The sequence below is a fragment of the Narcine bancroftii genome, chromosome 11 (assembly GCF_036971445.1).
Source record: "Narcine bancroftii isolate sNarBan1 chromosome 11, sNarBan1.hap1, whole genome shotgun sequence".
Taxonomy (NCBI): domain Eukaryota; kingdom Metazoa; phylum Chordata; class Chondrichthyes; order Torpediniformes; family Narcinidae; genus Narcine; species Narcine bancroftii.
This window is the reverse complement of record NC_091479.1, coordinates 30,226,039-30,249,910: the sequence shown is the minus strand read 5'-3', so window position 1 is coordinate 30,249,910 and position 23,872 is coordinate 30,226,039. Positions and strand designations below refer to the sequence as shown.

Below are 23,872 nucleotides of genomic sequence, written 5' to 3'. Positions count from 1 at the left end.
GTATCTGACACAATTTATCGTACATTACTATTAAACATTCTCCCCAATGTGAACCTGGTGTCACAGTATCTGACACAGTTTATTGTACATCATGTTAAACATTCTCCCTACTGTGAACCTGGTGTCACAGTATCTGACACAGTTTATCGTACGTTACTGTTAAACATTCTCCCCAATGTGAACCTGGTGTCACAGTATCTGAAACAGTTAATTGTGCATTAGGTTAAACCTTCTTCCCGCTGTGAACCTGGTGTTACAGTACCTACCTAAGTCTACTGTTTATCATCGTTAAAACTTCTACCCACTGTGAATCGAGTGTCACAGTATCTGACACAATTTATCGTACATTAATGTTAAACATTTTCACTCCCGTGAACCCATTGTCTCAGTATCTATCTCAGTCCACCGTACATCACCGATAAACATTCTCCCCCCTGTGAAGCTGGTGTCAGAGTATCTGCGTACGTCTATCGTACATCACCATGAAACATTCTCCCAACAGTGAAAACAGTGTCACTTTCTCTGCCACAGTTTATCATACAGAACTGTTAAACGTTCTCCCCACCGTCAATCCCGTCAGTGTCATAGCATCTGCCTCAGTTTCTCGTACATCACCAGTAAACCTTTTCCCCACCGTGAGGCTGATTTTACTGTACCTACCACAGTTTATCGTACATCACCATTAAACCTTCTCCACGCTGTGTACCTCGAGCCATGGTATCTACCTCAATTCACCGTATATCATGGTTAAATCTTCTTCCCACTGTGAATACAGTGTCACAGTATTTGCCTCAGTCTACTGTACATCACCGTTAAACTTTATCCCCAATGTAAACCATTTGTTAAAGTTTCTGCGAGCATTTATCATACATTACAGTTAAACCTTCTCTCCATTGTGAACACTGTATCATAGTTTCTGCCTCAGTCTACCATACATCACTTTTAAAACTTATCCCCACTGTGCACCTGGTGACACAGTATCTATCTCAATTTACCATACATCAGCGTTGAACCTTATCCCCCAATGTGAACAATTTGTCAAAGTTTATGCCAGCGTTTATTGTACATCACAGTTAATCCTTCTCCCCACTGTGAACACTGTGTCATAGTATCTGACACAGTTTATTGGACATGAGTACTAAACATTCTCACTACTGTGAAACATGTATCACTGTATCTGCAACAATGAATCGTGTATCACTGTTTACCCTCCTTCCCACTGTGAACCTGGTGTCAAATTATCTGTCTCAGTCTATCGTACATCACCGTTGATCTATATCTCAACTGTGAATCCATTGTCACAGTATTTGCCACATTATATCATACATCACTGTTAAACCTTCTCCCTAATGTGAACCCACTGTCACAGAATCTACCTAATTCTACCGTACATTAATGTTAAACCATCTACCTACTGTGAAACCGGTATCACTGTATCTGCAACATTGAATTGTGTATCACCGTTAAACCTCTTTCCCACTGTGAACCTGGTGTCACAGTATCTGCCCCAGTTTATCTTACATCACTGATAAACCTTCTTCCGACTGTGAACCCGGTGTTACAATATCTACCTCAGTTTACCATATATCACCAATAATTCCTCTCCCCACTGTTTACCCAGTTTCACAGTATCTATCTCAGTCAACCATACATCAGCGTTAAACCTTCTCCCCACTGTGAACCCGGTGAAATAGTATCTGCCTCAGTCTCCCGAAAATCACCATTAAAATTTCTCCCCACTGTTAAATCTGTGTCTCTGTATCTGCACCAATGTATCACGTGTCACCTTTACACCTCCTCCACACTGTGAACCCGGTGTCACAGTACCTGCCACAGTTCATTGAACCTCACTATTAAACCATCTCACTAATGTGCACCCGGTTTCACAGTATCCATCACAGTCCACCGTACATCTCCGTTAAACCTTCTCACTACTGTGAACTTGTTGTCACAATATCTGCCATGTCTATCGTACATTAAGTTAAACGTTCTCCCCAATGTGAACCATTTGTCACTGCTTCTGCCATAGTTTATCGTACATCACAGTTAAACCTTTTCACTGCTGTAAACCCATTGTCTCAGTATCTATCTCATTATCATTAAACCTTCTCCCGACAGTTTATCGTACATTAGTGTTAAACCTTCTCCCTGCCGTTAACCCAGTGTCACAATGTTTGTGACAGTTTTTCGTACATCTCCGTGAAACATTCTCCCCACTGTGAAGTTGTGGTCAGAATACCTGCCTCAGTCTGCCAGATACAACACCGATTGCACTCAGCCAAAGGTGCTGTAGTTGAGTTCAGGTGGCCAGAGGTGTCTGCTCAAGAAGGCCAGGGGCTGCCATTGCCCTTCAATGAATTGCTCCATTGCGCCCCCTACTGCTGTGCTGGAAGCATCTACTGTGAGAGTGGTGGGTGCATCTGGCCTGGCGTGTACCAGAAGGATGGTGTTGGCCAGTGCGTCCTTGGCCCTCTGGAACACCTCCAAATCCTCATTGTCCCAGGTAATGTCTTTACCTTTCTCCGCATGATGTGGGCCACTACTGGTATGAATTGGTTATAAAAATTAATTGTACTGGTGAATTTATGGTGTGTTTGGGTAAGCACTGAACAGCCTCTACCTTTTCAAGCAGGGGCTTAGTTCCGTGCCTGTTGATTTGATGCCCCAGGAAGTCAAACGTTTCCAGCCTGAACTGGCAATAAGTAAGGTTTATAGTAAGTCCAAATTCCTGCAGCCGGGTGCACAGTCGCCTTAGGTGGTCTCTGTTTAGCTTCATTGCCACCATCTTGATATCTTGTGGTTACTGCCACCCTCTGCTGTTGGAGAATATATTCCTTGGTCTCAGCCCCTTAAATGCCCCAAATGTTTTGGCCTTCACTCCTGACAAGGCATTCCTGGCACCCACAACTCTGGGTAAAAGAAAATACCCCTGATATCTCCCCTAAATCTTCCTCTCTTTGCTTTAGACAGATGTCTTCTAGTGTTTTCTACTCCCATCTGGGTTTCAGGCAAACTGAAGGGCATCTTTCACCGAGTTTCTGGTTTTCCACAGTTCTGGATGTCTGTCTCTGGATGCTCTGCTCTGTGGACCACCCCGCAGTATCCCATCAAGTCCTAGAGTCTCTGTGTCAGACATTCTCTGCTGACCACTGCCTGATGGCTTTGTGGTCAAATGTGTTTGTCTATGAAACCGTTCCCAGGAAGGTAAAGGGGCAAAGTCCTGTTGACTGGGTCATTGAGCAGCACCAGGGCCAGACCACTCTTTCGCAACACCTGAGCCAGGTAGAACCTCAGCACATAGCGGCATTTGGTGCCCTTGCACTTTGGTTCCAAGCACAGCCACACACAATGATGGCCATGCTGGTTACACCCTTGTCCCCATTGATTGAACATACATGGTCCTTCTCCAGACTCTATCCATTTTGGACCCCCACATGAATAGGAAATCTGTTTTGGGAATTGCCAGGGTGGAGGTGTGGGGATGGGCCACACCTACCCCATGTGCAGCAGGACCGAGAGTTCCTTGCACCTTGCAACTGATGATCCGATTGACAGAGTTGGGCATCTCTGTGGTTCTCCCTGTCTCCTGGAGCTGGGGGTCTCTGTACTGCTCCCCATCTCCTTGAGTTGGTGCTTTGTTCTCCACCAGCCCCACAAGACAACCAAGACCCTTGGATGGAGAGCAGAGGTGCAGAGAGATCAGTGAGAACATGGGTAGTTTCAACAGGGTGGGGTCCATCCAGGTGCCTGATAACAGGAGGAAACCAAGGGGGAAGGAGGATGCAGGACATTCATTAGCAGGACATTGCGAGAGAGTGGATTCCTCGAACTCTTGATGGGGGAAGGTGCTGATCGATCCATCGGTTTAGGTGGGGCAGGGTATAGATATGGCAGCTGACTGGAATTGTCAGCGGGATACTGAGACTTGGGAGAGGAGGGGAAGGAGGGTGCAGGAGTGTTCTGACGAGAGAGTGCTGAGGGAGAGGCAACATGGGTGGAGCCTCAAGGTAAGGGACCCCTGATTGTTTGCAGGGATGGCATTTGTAAATAGGTATCCAGCAGAGAGCCTCTTTGTCCCCCTGCCATCAGGAAGGAGATATGGAGGAATAGAAGCAGGACAGCCAGGCAGCTTCTTCCCACAGGCCTTGAGATTGACAAGGCAACATGAGCTGTCTGGGAGTAAAGAATGAAAAGGGGGAGAGGAATATGGACTGATTACAACAGCTCAGCCAGCAAAAGAGAGGGGCCGAAGGTCCTGTTTCTGTGTTGTCTATCTGGACCAGCCTTTTGAGTTCAAGCTTAAAAAAACCCAACCATTTTTAAATTTAATAATAACGGTATAGAATGAATAAAGAGACAAGATGTCTGTCCAGCAGCGAGCATCGAAGGCACTTCCTGAAACCGAGGCTCTGAAACTACAGGGAGGTTCTGGTCGGAATGAGGCCCAACTTCTGCTAGAAGGAGGAGAGGAGAAGCAGGGATAATGTAGGGGAAGGGGTGGGGAAGGGAGGGGGTAGAGATACCTTCCTCCATTCACCTCCCCTTTCCTCCACCCCGTTCCCTACCCTGGTTAAACTTGTACCTCTCACTTTGTTTTAGATTGGTTACAGTGTTCGAGCTACCAAAAGAAAATAGACATCCACACCGAGAGAAGCTCAGTTAAACAAATGTTTATTACAAATTCAAAAGCTGATTTCAAACTAAGTTATGCAAGCCCTTCCCAATTATACTTATCAACGCCTGGACTGGTCCCAACTGCCGAAGCAAGGCAGTGACTGCACACTTGTAATAGGTTGTCGGTGCACTGGTTGTAGCTTCTCCACCTCCCTCGACCAGGACGTTAGCTGGACTCTAGAAGTTCTTCTTGCTGAAAGATGTTGCCACCTCTCGGAGAGTCTCAAACTTCAGCAGCGCGACCATGGCTTATATTACCCAAAAACTGCTTACCCAAGCATCTATTCCCAGCGCAGTAAGAAAGATAAGCGAGCAAGCTAGCATGTTAGGCTTCTAACCAATAACATAATTTTCAGCTTATCACTTTGAATACAATGGTTATTTTGCATCAAGGCTAGGCCTCTGACAGTCTGTGACCAAAATAAGCAGGAAGATTAAATGTTCTTGGTACACAGATGTCCTTTTGTCAGATAACTGCATCTCTGGCCCCTTGGTGGAATTTAGATTAAGTCTGCTGATTCTAAAACACAAGCAGGTTCTCAGCCTTGCAGAAGCAAAGGTTGCAAAAGTTAAAAAAAGTACGGTTTTAATCTTCCATTACATTCCCCTCCCCATTCCCCTGCCCATTATCCTCCCCATTTCCTTCCCACGCTCGCCTCCTGGTTCCCTCCCCCTTCCCATTCCCCTACTCCTAACTCTAACCCCTAACAAACCCTAACCTTAACACGACCGATACCCCCTATCACTACTCCACATCCCCTAACTCTACCCCTACCCCGTCCCCTAACTCTATCTCTACACGTACGCCGTCCCCTAACCCCAACCCTAATTCTACCCACCTTCCTCTAACCCAAACACTCACCGCACCTCTATCTCCTACTCCTAACCCCTTCCCCTAAACCTAATACAAACCCACTTCCCCGAACTCTAAACCTCACCCTAAACCTAGACCTAATCCTTGCCCATGTCTCCTAACCCTAACCATGATGTTACCTCAATCCCGGCCCTAACCCTTACTCTCACCCAACCCAAGCCTAAACCCTACCCCTATCCCCTACACCTCTCTCCTTCCCCAAACCATACCCCTTACCCCTATCCCATACCCACACCCCCAAGCCTAACCCTTACTCACCCCACTTCCATTACCCTCTTTCTCCTACCCCCTTCCCCTACCACACCTTCCCCGAGGTTAGGGTAGGAAGGGGAAAGGGGGGGAAGGGGAGGTGAAGGGAGGAGGGCTGGGGTTAGGGCATAGATGTGAGGGAAGGGGAAGGTAAGCAGGAGGGGGTTGGGATGGAGGAGGTGTAGGGGAGAAAGGGGGTGTGGGTGAAGGGACATGGAAGATGCAGGGAATGGGGTTGGCAGGGCCAGAGGGAGAAGAAGGGGAGAGATTCAGGCCATCATGATGTTGTCCGTCCTCTGTTCAGCTGGGATGCGAGGTTCTTCTGGTCTCATGTCTTGTCTCTGAGATCGCTCCTTCTCCTGGGAACAGAAATACGAGTGATAGAGATGCTGTCTACGAGGCCTGATCATAATGATTTTGGAGGGTCCCAACTCTTCCCACATCACCACCCTCCCTACCCCTACACACTAGGGCCTTTCCACTTCCTTTGCTTTACCTGAGGAAGTGTGTTTTTGAGAAAAGCACAATCTATCTGTGCAGAGCTCAGAGCACCGTGTCCCCATCAGGCAACACCCTGGTTCACCACTACATGACTGCAAGATGCTGGACAAATCATGGATGGATCAGTCGAGTCCCTTCAGCTGACCCATCTGAACCTACCCCACAACAATATTACCCTTCCCTTCCTCACACCAGTACCCTCTGTTTTTCTTTTATTCCTGTCCCCATATTAAAATCTTTTTTATGCCTTTTTTGGACCAGCCTCCTTTAAATCAAATATTATAACAATTAATATCAAATCACAACGTTACAGTGTTTACAAATATATGTTGATAACATATAAAAAAGAAAAGAAAGGAAAAGAAACTAAGATACGACTGTAGCGGCGGCTACTCTGTTACTGAATGACCTCACAAACAGACGGGTTGAGTTTAGTGAGCAAAAACTCCTTTATTCAGGTCTGCCTTGCTGGTCTTATGCTCCGAGCCCGGACCTGGCTGAGAAGCACACCGGGGGCCCTGATGTCACTGGGGGGGTCATGTGGGCCGCAGGTTGCGGGCTTCTGAGTCTGGTGCCGAGGTCGGCGAGAAACCCCCGACAGCGCCATTTTGGCTGGCTGCCCCGCCACGTGCGTGACATGAGGGGCTGGATCGCCTGCCTCATGGCTTGCCGCCACACACCCCCCCAGAACCGGCGTCAATGGCCTTTTTTGCCGGGCAGCCTCGCTTCTTGGGTTGAGCCACCACCACTGCCTCGTTGGGATCGAAGTGTGCTTTCTTTAATCTGTCCACAGTAAACAGTTCCCTCTTACCACCGATGTCTGGTGTGAAGGTGGATCCCGAATGCTGGATGACTCTGTACAGCCCTTCATATAGTCTTTGAAGGAGTGCTGTGGAAGGGCCTCATCTGATAAAAAACATACTCTGTGGAATACAGCTCACTGGGGATGTAAGAGGCCTGTGTGCTATGTCTGGGCGGTGGTGGGGGTGTGAAGGAGTCCAACTGGGCCCAGAGGCAGAGAAGTAAACCGTGTGGTGACTGTTGCAGGTTGTGAGGTGCATTGATAAACTCACCAGGCAGGGCTAGTGGTTTACCGTAGACCAGATCAGCAGATGACATTTGCAGGTCTTCTTTGGGTGTCGAGCGGATTCCCAGGAGTACCCAAGGCAGCTCATCCACCGAGTTGGGGCCAGTGAGGCAGGCCATAAGTGCCGACTTAAGGTGGCGATGCAATCATTCGACCAGTCCATTGGCAAGTGGGTGATAGGCCATTGTGTGATGCATCTCAATTCCCAGTCTGTTGGTGAGTTGTGCCCAGAGTGAGGTGGGCCGGGATGCCGAACCAGGTAACCCAACCTGCTTGGGAACAGGAGTCCGTGGAGACATCTGGCATCGGGATCACCTCAGGTCAACGAGTGGTGCAGTCTACCACTGTGAAAGGATAACAATTACTTCGGGAAATGGGTAAGGGGCTGGCAATATCCACATGTATGTGGCTGAAAAGTCTCGGACGTGTTCAAAATCGTGCACGGGCGTTCTGGTGTGCCTGTGTACCTTGGAAAGCTGGCAATGGGTGCAGGTTCTGCCCCAGTCCACAATCTGCTTTCGAAGTCCATGCCAGACGAAGTGTTCTGCCACCATATGAACCTTGGACCTGATGGAAGGGGTTGAAAAGGTCATGGATATGGTGAAGACTTGCCTGCGCCACTGCTGGGGAACCACTGGTCACAGGGTGCTCATCACTGAGAGGATTCGGGAGGATCAGGAACCGCAGGCCCATGATGGTAGTCCTGAAGGCCTGCATCTCCTCATCGGACTTCTGATCCGGGACAAGCTGGTCGTAGTCTAGTCTGGGTATCAGCGAGCAAATGGCCGGTTGGGAGAGCACTTCAGTAACCACATTGTCTTTCCCTGCCTTGTGCTGAATGTGGGTGGTGAACTCCGATACAAAGGACAGGTGACGGTGTAAGTGGGCCGACAGGGATCTCTAGCTATAGCGAGAGCTTGAGTGAGGGGCTTGTGGTCGGTATAAATTGTGAAAGGCCTCCCCTCCAAGAAATAGCGAAAATGAGGCACAGCAAGGTACATCCCCAGAAACTCACGGTTGAAAGCACTAGACTTGCAGTCTAGCAGATGAAGAAGTTGGCTAAAGAATTCCAGTGGTTTCCACTGTCCATTAACCTGCTGCTCCAAGACAGCACCAATGGTAGTGGCAGAGGCATCGATGGAGAGCACCATAGGAAGGTTGGTGCGTGGGTGGAGGAGCAGGGTAGGCTTCACGAGGGCAACCTTTGTGGCTTTGAACGCCCTGTTGGCGTCTGGAGTCCAGGCGAGTATCTTGTCCTTGGCGAAGAGTGTCTACATGATGTGTGCAGCTCCTGGAATGAATCGGTTATAGAAGTTGACCATACCTGCAGACTCTTGTAGCCCCTTGTGGTTGTCCGGGCATGGAAAATCTCTGATTGCAGTGACCTTCATAGCAGCTGGTGTAGCTCCTTCGGCCATGATGATGTGGGCCAGAAACTTCATGAACTCTTTCCGGAACTGGCATTTGGCCAGGTTGATTGTTAGGCCAGATTCGGCCAGTCGGGAGAAGTGGGTGTGCAGGTGAGACTTGATTTGTGCCCAGTGTCTGCTGGCGACAAGAATGTCATCCAGATAAATGAACATGATATTCAAATCTCTGCGCACCGTATTCATGAGGTGCTGGAAAGTCTGGGTGATGTTCTTGAGCTCGAAAGGCATGCGTAGAAATTCGAACAAGCCGAAGGGGGTGATGATAGCCGTTTTGGGGATGTCCTCAGGCTACAATGTGATTTGATGACACACGCGCACCAGATCGACCCTGGAGAATAACCTCGCGCCATACAGATTGGCCGTAAAATCCTGAATGAGAGGGATGGGGTAACGGTCAGGTACTGTCGTGTCATTAAGCCATCGCTAATCTCTGCAGGGGCGCCAGCCACATGAGGCTCTGGACCAGGTGGAGCGGCGAGGCCCCAGTTCCTGCAGATGCGAGAACTCCTCTTTCACTATCTGGAGCTTATCCGGCAGGTTTAACAGTAATGTATAATAAACTATGTCAGATATTGTGACACGAGGTTCACATTGGGGAGAATATTTAACAGTGATATACGGTAGAGTTTGGCAGATACTGTGACATCAAGTTCACAGTAGTGAGAAGGTTTAACAGTAATGCATGATAAGCTGTGGTAGATACTGTGATACCAGGTACACAGTTGGAACAAGGTTTTATGGTGATGTAATATTAACTGTGGCAGATAAAGTGACATCAAGTTCACATTGGGGAGAAGTTTATGGTGATGTACGGAAGACTGACGCAGATACGGTGACACTGCATTCACAATAAGGAGAAGGTATATCAATGATGTACAATAAACTGTGGAATATACTGTGACTCCAAGTTTACAGTGGGGAGAAGGTTGAACTCTGATGTACGATAAATGGTGGGAAAAACAGTGAAAAATGGGTCAACATGGGGAGAATGTGATGTACAGTCATCTTTGGCAGATACTGTGACACCGTGTTCACAGTATTGAGAAGGGTTAACAGAGATGTGCGGTAGAATAAGGCAGATTATATGACTCCTGGTTTACAGTAGTGAGAAGGTTTTAAAATGATGTACAATAAACTGTGGCAGATACTGTGAAATCTGGTTCACAATGGGGAGGAGGTTAATGGTGATGTACGGGAGACTACGTAGATACGTTGATACTGGGCTCAGAGTAGGAAAAAAAAGCTTTATTGGTGATGTATGGGAAACTGAGACAGTTACTGTGACACTGGGTTCATAGTGGGGAAAATGTTTAACAGAGCTGTACGATAACCTTTGGCGAACACAGTGACACCAGTTTAACATGGGGGAGAATGTTTAACGGTGATGTACAATAAATTGTGGCAGATACAATAACACCAGGCTCACATTGGGAAGAAGGTTTACTGATGATGTACGGTAGACTTTGGCAGACTCTGTAACACCAAGTTCACAGTAGTGAGAAGGTATAATAGTGATATACGATAAAATGTGGCAGATACAATAAAACTGGTCTCACAATGGGGAGAAGGTTTAATGGTGATGTGTGGTAAACTTAGGCTGATACTTTAACACCAAGTTAACAGGGGGAGAATATTTAATGTTGATTAAATGTAGACTGAGGCAGAAACTAAGAGACGGGTTTCAGAGGAATGTGAAGGTTTAACAGTGATTTACTATTAACTGTGTCAGATACTGTGACAAGATGGCGCAGAGGGTAGATGTGTGGTTCCACCCTTCCCCTGTTAGACTATTAAATGCTCAATTTTAAAAGTTGTAAAAGTGATTAAAAATACTGTTTATAGACTGGAATAGTGGAGGATCGAAATAGCTGCAAAGTGAAAAAAAGTGAAAACTCAGTTACAGAAGAAATTACCTTACAAAAGTGTTGAAGAATCGAGTCCTAGTTCAAGTTGAAGCAACGGAGTCGTTAACTGGAGTCCCCAAGCCTCAGAAGACTCCTGCCCGGCTTAGTATTATGCCAGCGCCATCTTGTGCAATTGCAAGATGGTTCAGGTTCAGCGATGAGTTCAGCCGGTTTCAACTCATACGCTCGTTAACTCGGGCACGAGGGCGGGCCAGCTGAGTGAGGACAGGCCTGCGTGCTTGCAGCATTGCCTGGTGGTCTGGGGGTGCGCAGTGTAGCGTCAGAAGACATGTCTGCGCAGTGGGTGGCCCTACCAGGCATGCGCCATGCGTCGAGGGTCCACGAACCTTTGGAGAAGGTGTGGGCTATGGCGGAGCCCAAGCGATGGCCAGCTGACGAGTTAGGCATGCTGTTGTCGGGTGTTCAGACCCGCAGCAGCACTGGAAGAGGACCTACTGCTTTGGAGGAAGAAGAGAGCTCAACTTCATTTGAGTTTGAAGAACTGGGGACTGAGGCAAAAGACGGTCGGCCTCAAAGGGAGGTGATAGATCCTGGACTGGATTCTGTGTTTCCAATTCTGGAAGGGATTACTCAGCTCATGGAAGATATGGCAAATATATCAATGCAGATGTCTCATCAGATGACTCAAGGATTTTTGGAAATGAAAACTCAGATGAACACAGTGTGTGAAGAAATAACTTTTATGAAGCAAGGTATTAATGTAGTTAAGAGTGATGTTACAAGATGGACACGATCAGTGGATACTGTGCAAGATCATTTTAAAAAGATTGAGGAGGCTTTCTTGAATGCAAGAGTCAAGTGGAGCGTAATAGAGAAAATATAGAAATAGTGTAAAATCCTTTTGTAGATTGGGGGATTCAGAAGAAGGAATTATTGAAGAAGTTTGACTCATTAGAAAACCAAAGTCGTAGAAATAATGTTAAGATAGTAGGTCTTCCGGAAGATATGCAAGGTTCGGATCCGGTGAAGGTTTTGAAGAAATTATTCCCAGAAGTGTTGGGCAGATAATTCATTCCAGATGGACTGGAATTAGATCGAGCGAACAGAGTGTTAAGGAAGAAACCGTTTCCAGGCCAATTACCACAAGCAATTTTGATTCGCTGTTTTAAATATCAAGACAGAGAGATGAAACTCCAATTGGTGGTGCAGAAAACACGGAAACATCAGGCTCCATTGATTGTTCAAAATAATAGGGTTTTTTTTAATGCAGATCTGTGTCAAGAAATGATCAGAAGATGCCGAGAATTTAATTCGGCTTAAGAAGTATTGTGGCAAAAGGGATATAAATTTGCTTTTCGTTATTCGGCAGTATTGAAAAAATTTTATGGGAATTTTCAATCTCTGTTTTTTGAAAATGACCATGATGCTTTAATATTTGCTAATTCATTTCCAGATGTACGAGGAAATGGGCGATCGTCACCATTGTCACCGAAGAGAAGGGTCAATAGGAATGGAAATGGAAAGATTAGAAAATATGGAAAGAATGGGAAAAAAGTTGAATTGACGCAAAGTCTTCTCGATATTGAAGATCCGGAACAATCAGTGGGACTGGAATCACTGGGTTGAATGTTTTTGTTTCAGGACTTTGTGAAAGTCTGACTGGGGGTGGGTGACACTGAGTCCTTTAGTCACCTGCCACTTGTGGACTTTACCACACCCACATTTTTAGGGGGCTACTACTTTTGAGTAGTTTGTTTTGGGATTGATTTTCTCTTTTTTTGGAATTTTTTAAATAGGTGGGGATTAGAATACAGCGAGACTTAGAAGGGGAGTATTATTTTATAGTAGGATTCACATTTGTGAGAAGGTTCAACAGTGATATACTATGAACTGTGTCAGATACTGTGACACCAGGTTCACAGGGGGATCAGATTTAACAGTGATGTAGGGAAATAATGTGACACCAGATGCACAGTGGGGATAAGGTTTCATGCTGATGTACTGTAGACTGAGGCAGATACAGTGACACCAGGTTCAGAGTTGTTGAGGGTTTAACGATGATGTACGGTAGACTGAGACAGATACTGTGACACTGGGTTCACAGCAGTGAGAATGTTGAATAGTAATGTCCGATAAACTGTGTCAGATACTGTGACACTAGGTTCACAGTGGGGAGAATGTTTAACGGTCGTGTACGGTAGACTGAGGTAGATATTGTGACACCAGGTTCACATGGGAATAGGGTTTAACGGTGATGTATGGTATGTTGAGATAGATAATGTGACACCAGGTGCACAGTGGGGATAAGGTTTAATGGTGATGTACTGTAGACTGAGGCAGATACTGTGACAGCAGGTTCACAGCGGGGAGGAGGTTTTATGGTGATGTAAGGTAGACTTTGGCAGATACTGTGACACCGAGTTTACAGAAGTAAGAAGGTTTAACTGTGATGTACAATAAACTGTGTCAGTTAACGAGACACCAGATCACAGTGGGAATCAGGTTTAACAGTGATGTATGGAAGGCTGTGGCAGATACTTTGACACATGGTTCACAATGGGGAGAGGTTGATCACTGATGTACAATAAACCGCGGAAGATACTGTGACACCAGGTTCACAGTGGGGAAAATGTTTTAAATCTGGGTGTGGTAAAGTCCTCAAGTGCCTCAGTCTCACAGACTGAGGCAGAATCTGTGAGACAGGATTCACATTTGTGAGAAGTTTAACAGTGATGTACTATGAACTGTGTCAGATACTGTGATGCCAGGTGCACAGTGGGTATAAGGTTTAACGATGATGTACGGTAGACTGAGTCAGATACTGTTACTCCGGGTTTTCAGTAGTGAGAAGGTTTAAAAGTTATGTACAATAAACTGTGGCAGATACTGTGAAAGCAGGTTTACTATGGGAATAAGGTTTAACATTGATAAAAAAAAATAAAATGTGGCAGATAAAGTGACAGAAGTTTCACAGTAAGAAGAAGGTTTAACGGTGATGTAAAATAAAATGTGGCAGATAAAGTGACACCAGGTTCACATTGGGGAGAGGTTTAATGGTGATGTACGGAAAACTGAGGCAGATACTGTGACACCGAATTCACAATGGGGAGAAGGTTTATCAGTGATGTACGCTTAACTGTAGAAGATACTGTAACCCCAGGTTCACAGTGGGGAGCAGGTTTAGCAGTGATGTGCGATAAACTCTGTTAGATACTGTGACCCCAGGTTCAGAGTGGGAAGAATGTTGAAGGTGATGTACAGTTAACTTAGACAGATAATGCTGACACCGGATTCACTGGAGTGAGAAGGTTTAACAGTGATGTACAATAAATTCTGGCATATACTTTGACATTGTGATGGTACAGTGTATATAGTGTATATAGTTACAGTATCTAGACTGTGTTTACAGCGATTGGCTGAGAGCTTAGCCACGCCTACTCTCTGGCCCTTAAAGGGTTGTGTCCCTAGTCAGGTCGGATCACTCCGGACTGGTCGGCCACGTGTGAAGAGCTCCTGTCTTTTGCTAATAAAAGCCTTGGTTTGGATCAACAAGTCTTTGATTCTTTCAACGAGCTCTACAATTTTATTAGCAAAAAGAAAAAAAATTTTTTTTTGAAAGGGATGGAGCATTTGACTTGGCCAGAAGAACTTGACATCGATCCACAGTCAGCTACAACCTTCAAAGCCTTTAAGTTCTGGCTGCTGAACTTTGAAAACTTCCTGAAATTCATTTGGGTGGAGGAGGATAACCAGCGTCTAACAGCATTGCTGTCTATGGTGTCCTTGAGAGTCTACGAGAACATCCAGGATGAGACCACTTACACCACAGCCATAAAGGTACTGAAAGAACTGTATGATCAACCGGTGAACAGAGTTCATGCCCGGCTCATGCTTGCGTCGAGGAAGCAACAGCCAGCGAGTCCAGCAGGGCATATTTACAAGTATTAAAGGCATTGGGCAAGGATTGTAACTGTGTGGACAAAACTGCTGCCGAGATCACTAGCGACCTCGTCCGGGATGCCTATGTGGCCGGGCTCCGATCAAACGAAGTGAGGCTGCGCTTGCTCGAACAAGGGGTAGAGAAACTAGAGGACGCGGTCCGGATTGCAATCACAATGGAGGATGCAGCCTTAAAGTCCAATGAGCTCTCTAGGGACTGGACCCCTCTTCAGATGTGAGTAGAGTGCCCTTCTATCTTACTACCCCCCGTGATACTGATGGCCTGTCGGCTGCTGCTACACTGCCCCCTGCGAACCCAAAATGTTATTTCTGCGGGAGGGACAAGCACAGCAGGTCCCAGTGCCCAGCAATAAAAGCCAGGTGCCAGAAGTGCCTTGAAAAAGGTCACTTTGCTCCAGTCTGTAGGTGTAAAATGGCCGCCAGCAAACACAGTGCCTCATGTGAAGCCCAACCGCCACTATCCCATTCAAAATCTTCTTTCCCAGAGCTCTCGTCCAATGAGAGCGAGGGCTCCCCTGCATGGCAACGCCTGACGTCACGGAGATGCCAAACCCAGAAGGGGCAGCCCACCCTCGCAACCATGGTGCTGGCCCGCCTCTCGCCCCCGTGAGGAACACTAGACCCGGCCACAGTCCCGACTGTGGCAACCGCTACTGCTGCCGCCGCAACAGCCACCCACGGGGCCGACGCTGCTGCTGCCCGCTCCCCGTCTGCCGCTGCCGACGCTGCCGCCGATGCGGCTACCACAACTGACTGGGAACCCGCCACGGCCAAAGCTACCGCTGTGGAATATACTGTGACCCCAGGTTCACAGGGGTAATAAGGTTTATCAGTGTTGTACGATAAACTCTGTTAGATTCTGTGACCCCAGGTTCAGAGTGAGAAGAATGTTGAAGGTAATGTACGGTTAATTTAGACAGATAATGCTGACACCGGATTCACTGGAGTGAGAAGGTTTAACAGTGATGTACAATAAATTCTGGCATATACTTTGACATTGTGATGGTACAGATCTATGACCAATGTATATAGTGTATATAGTTACAGTATCCAGACTGTGTTTACAGCGATTGGTTGAGAGCTTAGCCACGCCTACTGTCTGTGCCTTAAAGGGTTGTGTCCCTAGTCAGGTCGGATCACTCCAGACTGGTCGGCCACCTGTGAAGAGCTCCTGTCTTTTGCTAATAAAAGCCTTGGTTTGGATCAACAAGTTTTTGATTCTTTCAACGAGCTCTACAGACATCAAGTTCATATTGGGGAGGTTTAATGGTGATGTATGGTAGTGAGGCAGATACTGTGACACCAGGCTCATTGTATTGTTCATTTATCTTAATTACAACATCTAATTTATATGCTCGATTTTTTTTGTGGCAACTTCTAAACATTCCATAAACTTCAATTCTAATCAGATTTTGTTCATTTAAATAGGTCACCACTAAAAGCCCAAATCGTTTGGTCTCTTAAGTACACTGCACAAAATTAAATTTTTACTTGGGTTTGGTTTCAACGGCACTTCATTCTGCTTCATTATTTTTTCAGTCCCTTGTTTTGTACTTTCTGCTTTGCCCAGCCGATTCCCCTAATGAGCATCCAACTCTGTCTTCTCAGCTTGACCCAACGTCTCCTCTGTAAACTTAAGGAAACCAAGGAGACCAAAGTTAACATTTTCACATCTGCATTTTCAAAAGCAAAAATCACGCTGTGACTTGCAGTTTCACATCATAATCCCACTTGCTAAACTTGCAAGCAACTGCACTGCATCCTACAGCTGGAAAATTGCAAGAAAACTGCTTGGTTAAAGCAAAGATTCCACCCAGTCACCCCATTAAAGGCCTCCAAGTTAACAACAGATAGCAACCTGAAAGTTAAATTCAAAGATCTGCATCAGGAAGATTAACGGGCTTTTAAAAAAAAATAATTTCCACTATTGAAAGAAAACTCCTCAGGGAACACCAGGCTCTTGTTGAACAATTCCTGTTGTATTCCTCAAAATGGTTTGAATCTTGATTTCAAGCAGAGTCATTTGGTGAGATTGTTGGTCCAGAACAAACCCTGCCCACACACTCCCTTAAATACCTGCAAAGTCCTGGCTCAGCTCTGCTCCATGCTAAAGCTATCAGAGCTTTTCTGATGATATAACGGTTTTCAGATGCTGGTTCGTTGAGCACAAATAAACACTAATGCTTCCCTGAACAACACACCTCTCTCTGAAAACCAACAAGAACCTTCCTGAGTGGTAATCATTCACCTTTTGAGCACCAAAGTCTGGTGAACTTTTGATATGTTCAATTTTGTGCACAGTATAAGAATGGCCTGCAAACAGTGGACTTGGAGAAATGAGAAGTGAGATTGGACAATGAACCCAAGAACTTTTCTGAACTTACACACACATTACACACACGTGCACTTAGAATTAGAAGGGGGGGGGTAAGTTAGGTAAAGTAAGTTAGTAAAATAGTGATAAGTTAAAGTGTAATTCCGTGTTCATGTTTAAAGATAATTAAAATCAACTTTTATTTAAGCAACCATTTGATTTGGTGAATATCTATTGCTGCTGGGTTTTGGGATCCTCTGGTCTCGTAACAAAGCACCAAGCTTCAGAACAACCCGAATTCTTTAGGTTGTGATAATTGTCCATAATTGGGCCCCGGCATCTTTTGCAAGTTATTATTTGACTCTTTAATAATTTTTGGTAAATATCAACAAGACATAATATCATTTCACTGTTGTGTCTGTGTTGTTGGACAATTCCCTTTCCATTCAATCAGGTTTAGAGTTTTGGGTGCCGTATTTGAGAAAAGATGTGCTGGTGTTGGAGAAGGTCAGAGATGATTTACTGGAATGATATCAGGAATGAAAGGGTTAGTGTATGAGGAACAATTGTCGACTCTTCGACTGTACTAGTTGGAGTACAGAAGGATAAGGGGGTCCTCAGAGGCATTTCAAATGCTTGAAGGCTTGGACAGAGTACATATGGCAAAGATGTTTCCAATGGTAGGGGATTCTAGGACAGGAGAACATAATTTCAGGATAAAAGGGTGTTAATTTAAAACTGATGTGGAAAAAATTATTTTGTCAGTGGGTCATGAATCTGTGGAAATGAGGTAATTGGGTGTATTTAAGACAGAGATTGAAAGGTATTTGATTCATCAAAGAATCAAGGGTTAAGGGGAGAAAGTTGGGCCGTGGGCCTACTGAATCCCATGTTTCAGGCAATTTCTGCCAATGGCGAATCTGTCTGTCTTTCATCAAGAAAAAGCAATTTTGTGTGATATGACACATTTTAAATACATGAGAGTAAATTGTCTCCTGAAATAGTGAGAGAGGTTCAAATTTCAAACTATTATAAACTCCACTCTCCAGAGCTACCTGGATTATACCTGTTCCCACTTATTTTTTTGCAAGGGCACCATTGATTTTATCACAACTCCTCTGCTGCATCTCTACTGTGACGGATTATCTATATTTTATATTGTATGTAGATATGTTTTTGAAGGATAGATTGTAGGAGTCGTGTAGGTCACAAACAAATACAAACACTTTGCAAAACAGCTCTTACTTAATATGCAAGAGCTTTGCCAAGAGTGAGTCATGCAGGCGCCGAGAGCCATCGAGAGCTTTTGCAAAGTCTGTTTTGCTAAATAATTTCAAAAGCAGGTGCAAAATGGAATATTGTTTTTAAAACAACATATTATTGTACTCAGAAGTTTACCGTTCTAAGAAGGTCATGTGCTTTTGCAAGCAGAGAGGAGACACCAAATAGGCTTTTTGCTAAAAGAGAGAGAGAGAGAGAGAGAGAGAGATGGCAAGCTGTCATCTTGTTGAAACCCCATTTTGAAGACAGGTTGTGAGTTCTCAGTTCAGCCTGTGAAAAATCTTGTTCGACATATAAGAGGAAATTGCTGGCTAGAAATGGTGTTTCACCTGAAATAAGGGAAACAAAAGGAACTCAATGGTGACCTGCAGAAGAGGTTATCATTTGGAAAACTCTGATGGTGAAAGTTTCTTTGGCAAGACACCAAAGTGGCTGATCAGAGGGAATCAGTTTTTGTGTGTCCAATGAGCAAGAAATCCCTCTCTGAAACCAACAAGAGCATTCCTGGAGGGTAAACATTTACTTTTAAGCACCAGAGCTTGGTGAAAAGTCATAAATGTTGAATGCTGTGCACAGTATAAGAATTGATAGATACCGGTGAACTTGTAAGAGTGTCAAAGAACTTTATACACATTAAATACACCTGTGCTTAGAATTAGAAAGGGTTAATGTTAGGCAGTTACATTAATAGTGATAGTTTAAAGTTTGATCCTGTTTTGTTGTTTCAAGGAAATTAAAAAGACATTTGTTGAAGTATCCGTTTGTCTTGGAGATTTTCTATTGCTGCTAGGTTTTGGGGTCCTCTGGGCCTGTAACAACCCCAAGTTTAGGTCTTCATACCAGGATACCCAAAATGTCTTATTTCTTCAATAATTGCCGATTCCCCCATACAGTCATTGATAAAGCCTGCACCCATATCTCCAATTATCTTTTTGCCTTTACCCCACCTCCTTTCCGGCAGAACACGGACAGAATCCCGCAGATTTCTCACTTACCACCCATCAGCTGCCACATCTGACACGTTATCCTTGGACACTTCCAACTTCAGCACCATCCTCTAACCTGCTACATCTAACCCGCTCCACTCATATCCTTTTTTCATAGGTGCACGTCTTTCTGTGACTCCCTCGACGGCACTTCCCACTCCACCCACCACCACCTGATGCACTCCCCATTGGAACTGCAGAAATTGCCAAACTTGTCCCTACATCTCCTCTCACCTCCATCCAAGGCCACAATCAGGCCTTCCAGGTGAGGCAGAGCTTCATGTGCACTCCATCCAACCTAATCTAATACATTTGGTAGACTCAGTTGTCCTCAATATCAGCAAGACCAAATACAGACTGGGTGGCCATTTTGCTAAACACCTGTGCTCTGTGGATCGAAACATGAGCTTCCTATGGCCTACCATATCAATTCTCGAACCCTTCCAGCAACATGTCTGTTGGCCCCATCCTTCGCCAGGGTGAGGGCAAACAATCTTAAAGAAAACACATTATATTCCTCCTGGGCAGCCTTAAACTCTATAGCATGAACACAAATGTTTCTGAGGAGTAGCTATATTAATTAGTAAAAATGTGCCATTTAAAATAGAAGAGGAAATAATAGATCCAGCAGGGAGATATGTAATGATAAAATGTCAGATATATTCGGAGTTTTGGAATCTACTCAATGTATATTCACCCAACGAAGAAGATCAAAAATATATGCAAGATATCTTTTTGAAGATAGCAGATACGCAAGGGAACATATTAATAGGAGGGGATTTCAACCTGAATTTGGATTCAAATATGGACAAAACTGGGAAAAAAATTAACAGAAAGAACAAAGTAACCAAATTTATAATTAAATCGATGGAAGAAATGCAACTTTTGGATATATGGAGGAAACAACACCCAAAGGAAAAGGAATATTCATATTACTCGGCTAGACATAAAACATACTCAAGAATAGACCTATTTTTGTTATCAGCTCGTATGCAAGATAGAGTAGAAAAAACAGAATATAAAGCTAGAATACTATCGGACCATTCACCCTTAATATTGACAGTAAAGTTAGAGGACATCCCTCCAAGAATGTATAGATGGAGATTAAACCCCATGTTACTTAAAAGGCAGGATTTTAGAGAATTTATTGAAAAACAAATTAAAATGTATTTTGAAATAAATACGGAATCAGTGGAAGATAAGTTTATACTATGGGATGCAATGAAAGCATTTATTAGAGGGCAAATAATAAGTTATGTAACCAAGATGAAGAAGGATTATAATCAGGAAACAGAGCAGTTGGAAAGGGAAATAGTAAATATAGAAAAAGAATTAGTAATGAAGGAAGATATAACTAAAAGAAGAGAATTGGCGGATAAAAAAATAAAATATGAAACACTACAAACATATAAGGTGGAGAAGAACATAATGAAGACAAAACAGAAATATTATGAACTAGGGGAAAAAATGCACAAAATTCTAGCATGGCAGCTTAAGACAGAACAAGCTAAGAAAATGGTATTGGCATCAAGGAAAAAAGATAAACAAATTACATATAATCCAAAAGAAATTAAGGAAAACTTCAGAGAATTCTATGAACAATTATACTGAACTGAAAACGAAGGGAAAGAAGGGAAAATAGATGAATTCCTAACTAAAATTGAACTACCAAAACTACAAATAGAGGAACAAAATAAATTAACAGAACCATTTGAAATAGTAGAAATACAAGAGATAATTAAAAAATTACCAAATAATAAGACACCAGGAGAGGATGGATTCCCAATAGAATTCTATAAAACATTTAAAGACTTATTAATTCCGCCCCTCCTTGAAGTAATCAATCAGATTGATAAAATGCAAAGCTTACCAGATTCATGTAAAACAGCAATAATTACAGTAATACTAAAGCAAGGGAAAGATCCACTCACACCAGTGTCATATAGACCAATATCTTTACTTAACACAGATTATAAGATAATAGCTAAATTATATGCAAACAAATTAGCAGAGTATGTACCGAAAATGGTAAATCTAGGCCAAACTGGATTTATCAAAAAAAGATGCACAACAGACAATATTTGTAAATTTATTAACTTAACTCATGCAGTAGAAGGGAATAAAGCACCAACAGTAGCAGTTGCTTTAGACGCAGAGAAGGCCTTTGACAGAGTAGAATGGAATTATTTGTTCAAAGTATTGCAAAAATTCAGTTTCCCGGAGAAGTATATTAATTGGATTAAAGTATTATATAAGGGACCATTAGCGAAAGTGACAGTAAATGGACATGTATCAAAACAATTTAACTTAAGCAGGTCAACACGACAGGGATGCCCACTATCACCTTTATTGTTTGTATTAGCTATAGAACCACTAGCAGAATTGATAAGAACAGAAAATAATATAAAAGGGATAAAAATAAAAGACAAGGAATATAAAATCAGTTTATTTGCGGATGATGTTATAGTATACTTAACAGAACCAGAACTATCAATAAAAGAATTATATAAGAAATTGAAGGAATATGGAGAAGTGTCAGGTTACAAGATCAACGTAAATAAAAGTGAAGCAATGCCTATGAATGATGCGGATTTCTCAAAATTTAAGAAAGAATCACCATTTAGATGGCAAATGCAAGCAATAAAATACCTAGGTGTACAAATAAACAAAAATCTCGGCCAACTATATAAACTCAATTTTTATCCACTAATGAAAAAATTACAGGATGATTTAGAGCATTGGAAAGATTTACCATTAACGCTAATAGGAAGGATAAACTGTATTAAAATGAAAATTTTTCCAAGGATATTATACCTATTTTAGGCATTGCCAATACAACTGACAGAGAAATTCTTCAAGGAGTTAAAGAAAATAATAAGGAAATTTTTATGGAAAGGGGGAAACCGAGGATAGCACTAGATAAATTAACAGAATGGTATAAACAAGGAGGCCTACAACTGCCAAACTTTAAAAATTATTATAGAGCCGCACAATTAAGATACCTATCAGATTTTTATCAAACAAGGGAAAAGCCAGATTGGACTAGATTAGAATTAGATAAAATAGGGGAAAAGACACCTGAACACATATTATATAAATGGGATGAAAAATTGGTACAACATAGAAGTTCTCCAGTATTACATCATCTACTCAATATTTGGAAGAAGATTCATGTAGAAAGAAATAAAACAAATTATCAATTACCAAAACTAATATTGACGCAAAACAAGTTACTCCCTTTTACAATAGATAACCTTTCCTTTAGAGAATGGGAGAAAAAAGGGATTAAAAGAATAGAAAATTGTTTTTCAGGAAATAGATTATTATCCTTTGAACAAATGAAAGATAAATACAATATAACTCAAGATACAGCACTGGCATATTACCAATTGAGATCCTACTTGAAGAATAAATTAGGAAGCAGTTTGAGTTTGCCAGAGGGAAGTAACTTTGAATATGTGATTACAGATACAATGATAATCAAAAGATTTATAACAAATATGTATATTAAACTGCAAGAAAACAAATGGTAAAACTAAACAAAAATGGGAACAGGATTTAAATATAAAGATAAAGAAGGAAACATGGTAGAAGTTATGCTCTGGAACGATGAGAAATACAATAAATACGAGGTTACGTATGATACAATATAACTGGAAACACAGGCTATACATTACACCTCAAAAGTTAAATAAATGGGACCCAACAATATCTCATAGATGTTTTCTATGTAAAAAAGAAATGGGAACAACAATTCATGCAATCTGGACATGTGAAAAAGTAGAAAAATTTTGGGAAGATCTAAATCAGATATTAAATAAAATAAAGAAAACAATATACCAAAGAATCCAGAGATCTTTGTCCTAAGTAACATAAAAAACAAAGAATTTGGAATTGATTTGGAGGATGCACAAAAAAGATTTGTTAAGATAGCTCTAGCCGTAGCAAAAAAATGTATTATGTCAACCTGGAAATTGGAAGATAATTTGAAAATACAATAATGGTATATAGAAATGAATAAATGTATTCCATTAGAAAAAAATAACATAGTTTAAGAAATAATATTGAAATATTCGAACAAATATGGGAGCCTTATATTAAACACAATAGCGAAAACCTACCGGGGACAATCACTACCTAAGTTAACGGAAGGAAAAGGAAATGAAAAGAATGGACTCAGTGGAATTTCTGGTGTATTTTTATTGAATGACAACATTGTCTGACTTGTTTAATGTATCCTAGATTTTATACCTTAAATGGACGGGAGGGGGGAGGTGGGGAGGGTGGGAGGGGAGGAGGGAGGGGGGGGGAGAAAATGACATTGTATATGTGTGAAAAGCAAAATATGTGTATCATGGTTAATGTGATTTATGGTGTGAAAAATAAAAAAATATAAAAAAAAAAAAAAAGCTCTTAGTTGGAAATAGCAAAAAAGATTGCGATGAGTTATATGATATTTATTTCTCAGTTGCTCAAATGACATTAATTGACCCCTTTCATAACAATCTTCAACATTTATAATCCCCTTACGAAACCAGCTATCCAGAAATTGATGATCCTGAAGATACGAGGATTTTGAATCAAAGCCATTCTGGGTGATGTACATCCACTTACACCAATTTCATCATTTATTTTATTCCATATATTAATC

General features: G+C 42.9%; 1 protein-coding gene and 1 long non-coding RNA gene across 5 annotated transcripts in view; one reads left to right on the top strand and one right to left on the bottom strand.

Moving 5' to 3' along the window:
* Nucleotides 1-878, bottom strand: part of LOC138745708 (uncharacterized) — a 72,986-nt gene extending 72,108 nt beyond the window's left edge. Inside the window, exon 1 of the long non-coding RNA XR_011346433.1 lies at nt 661-878. This is a non-coding gene — a long non-coding RNA (uncharacterized lncRNA). The remainder of the gene's footprint in view (nt 1-660) is intronic.
* The window catches only part of LOC138745707 (endophilin-B1-like), a 64,426-nt gene that overhangs the window by 30,577 nt on the left and 9,977 nt on the right, over nt 1-23,872 (top strand). Inside the window, exon 1 of one of the 4 annotated variants that reach the window (XR_011346430.1) lies at nt 12,136-14,854. The exons of 2 other annotated variants lie outside the window; for them this stretch is intronic. Coding sequence is in view for 1 of the 2 variants with exons in the window: in XM_069902988.1 (XP_069759089.1) it covers nt 14,302-14,517 (216 nt within the window). In the remaining variant the exon portion in view is untranslated. Of the gene's footprint in view, nt 1-12,135; nt 14,855-23,872 lie in introns of those variants that run through there. One more of the 4 variants, XM_069902988.1, reaches the window with a different exon arrangement.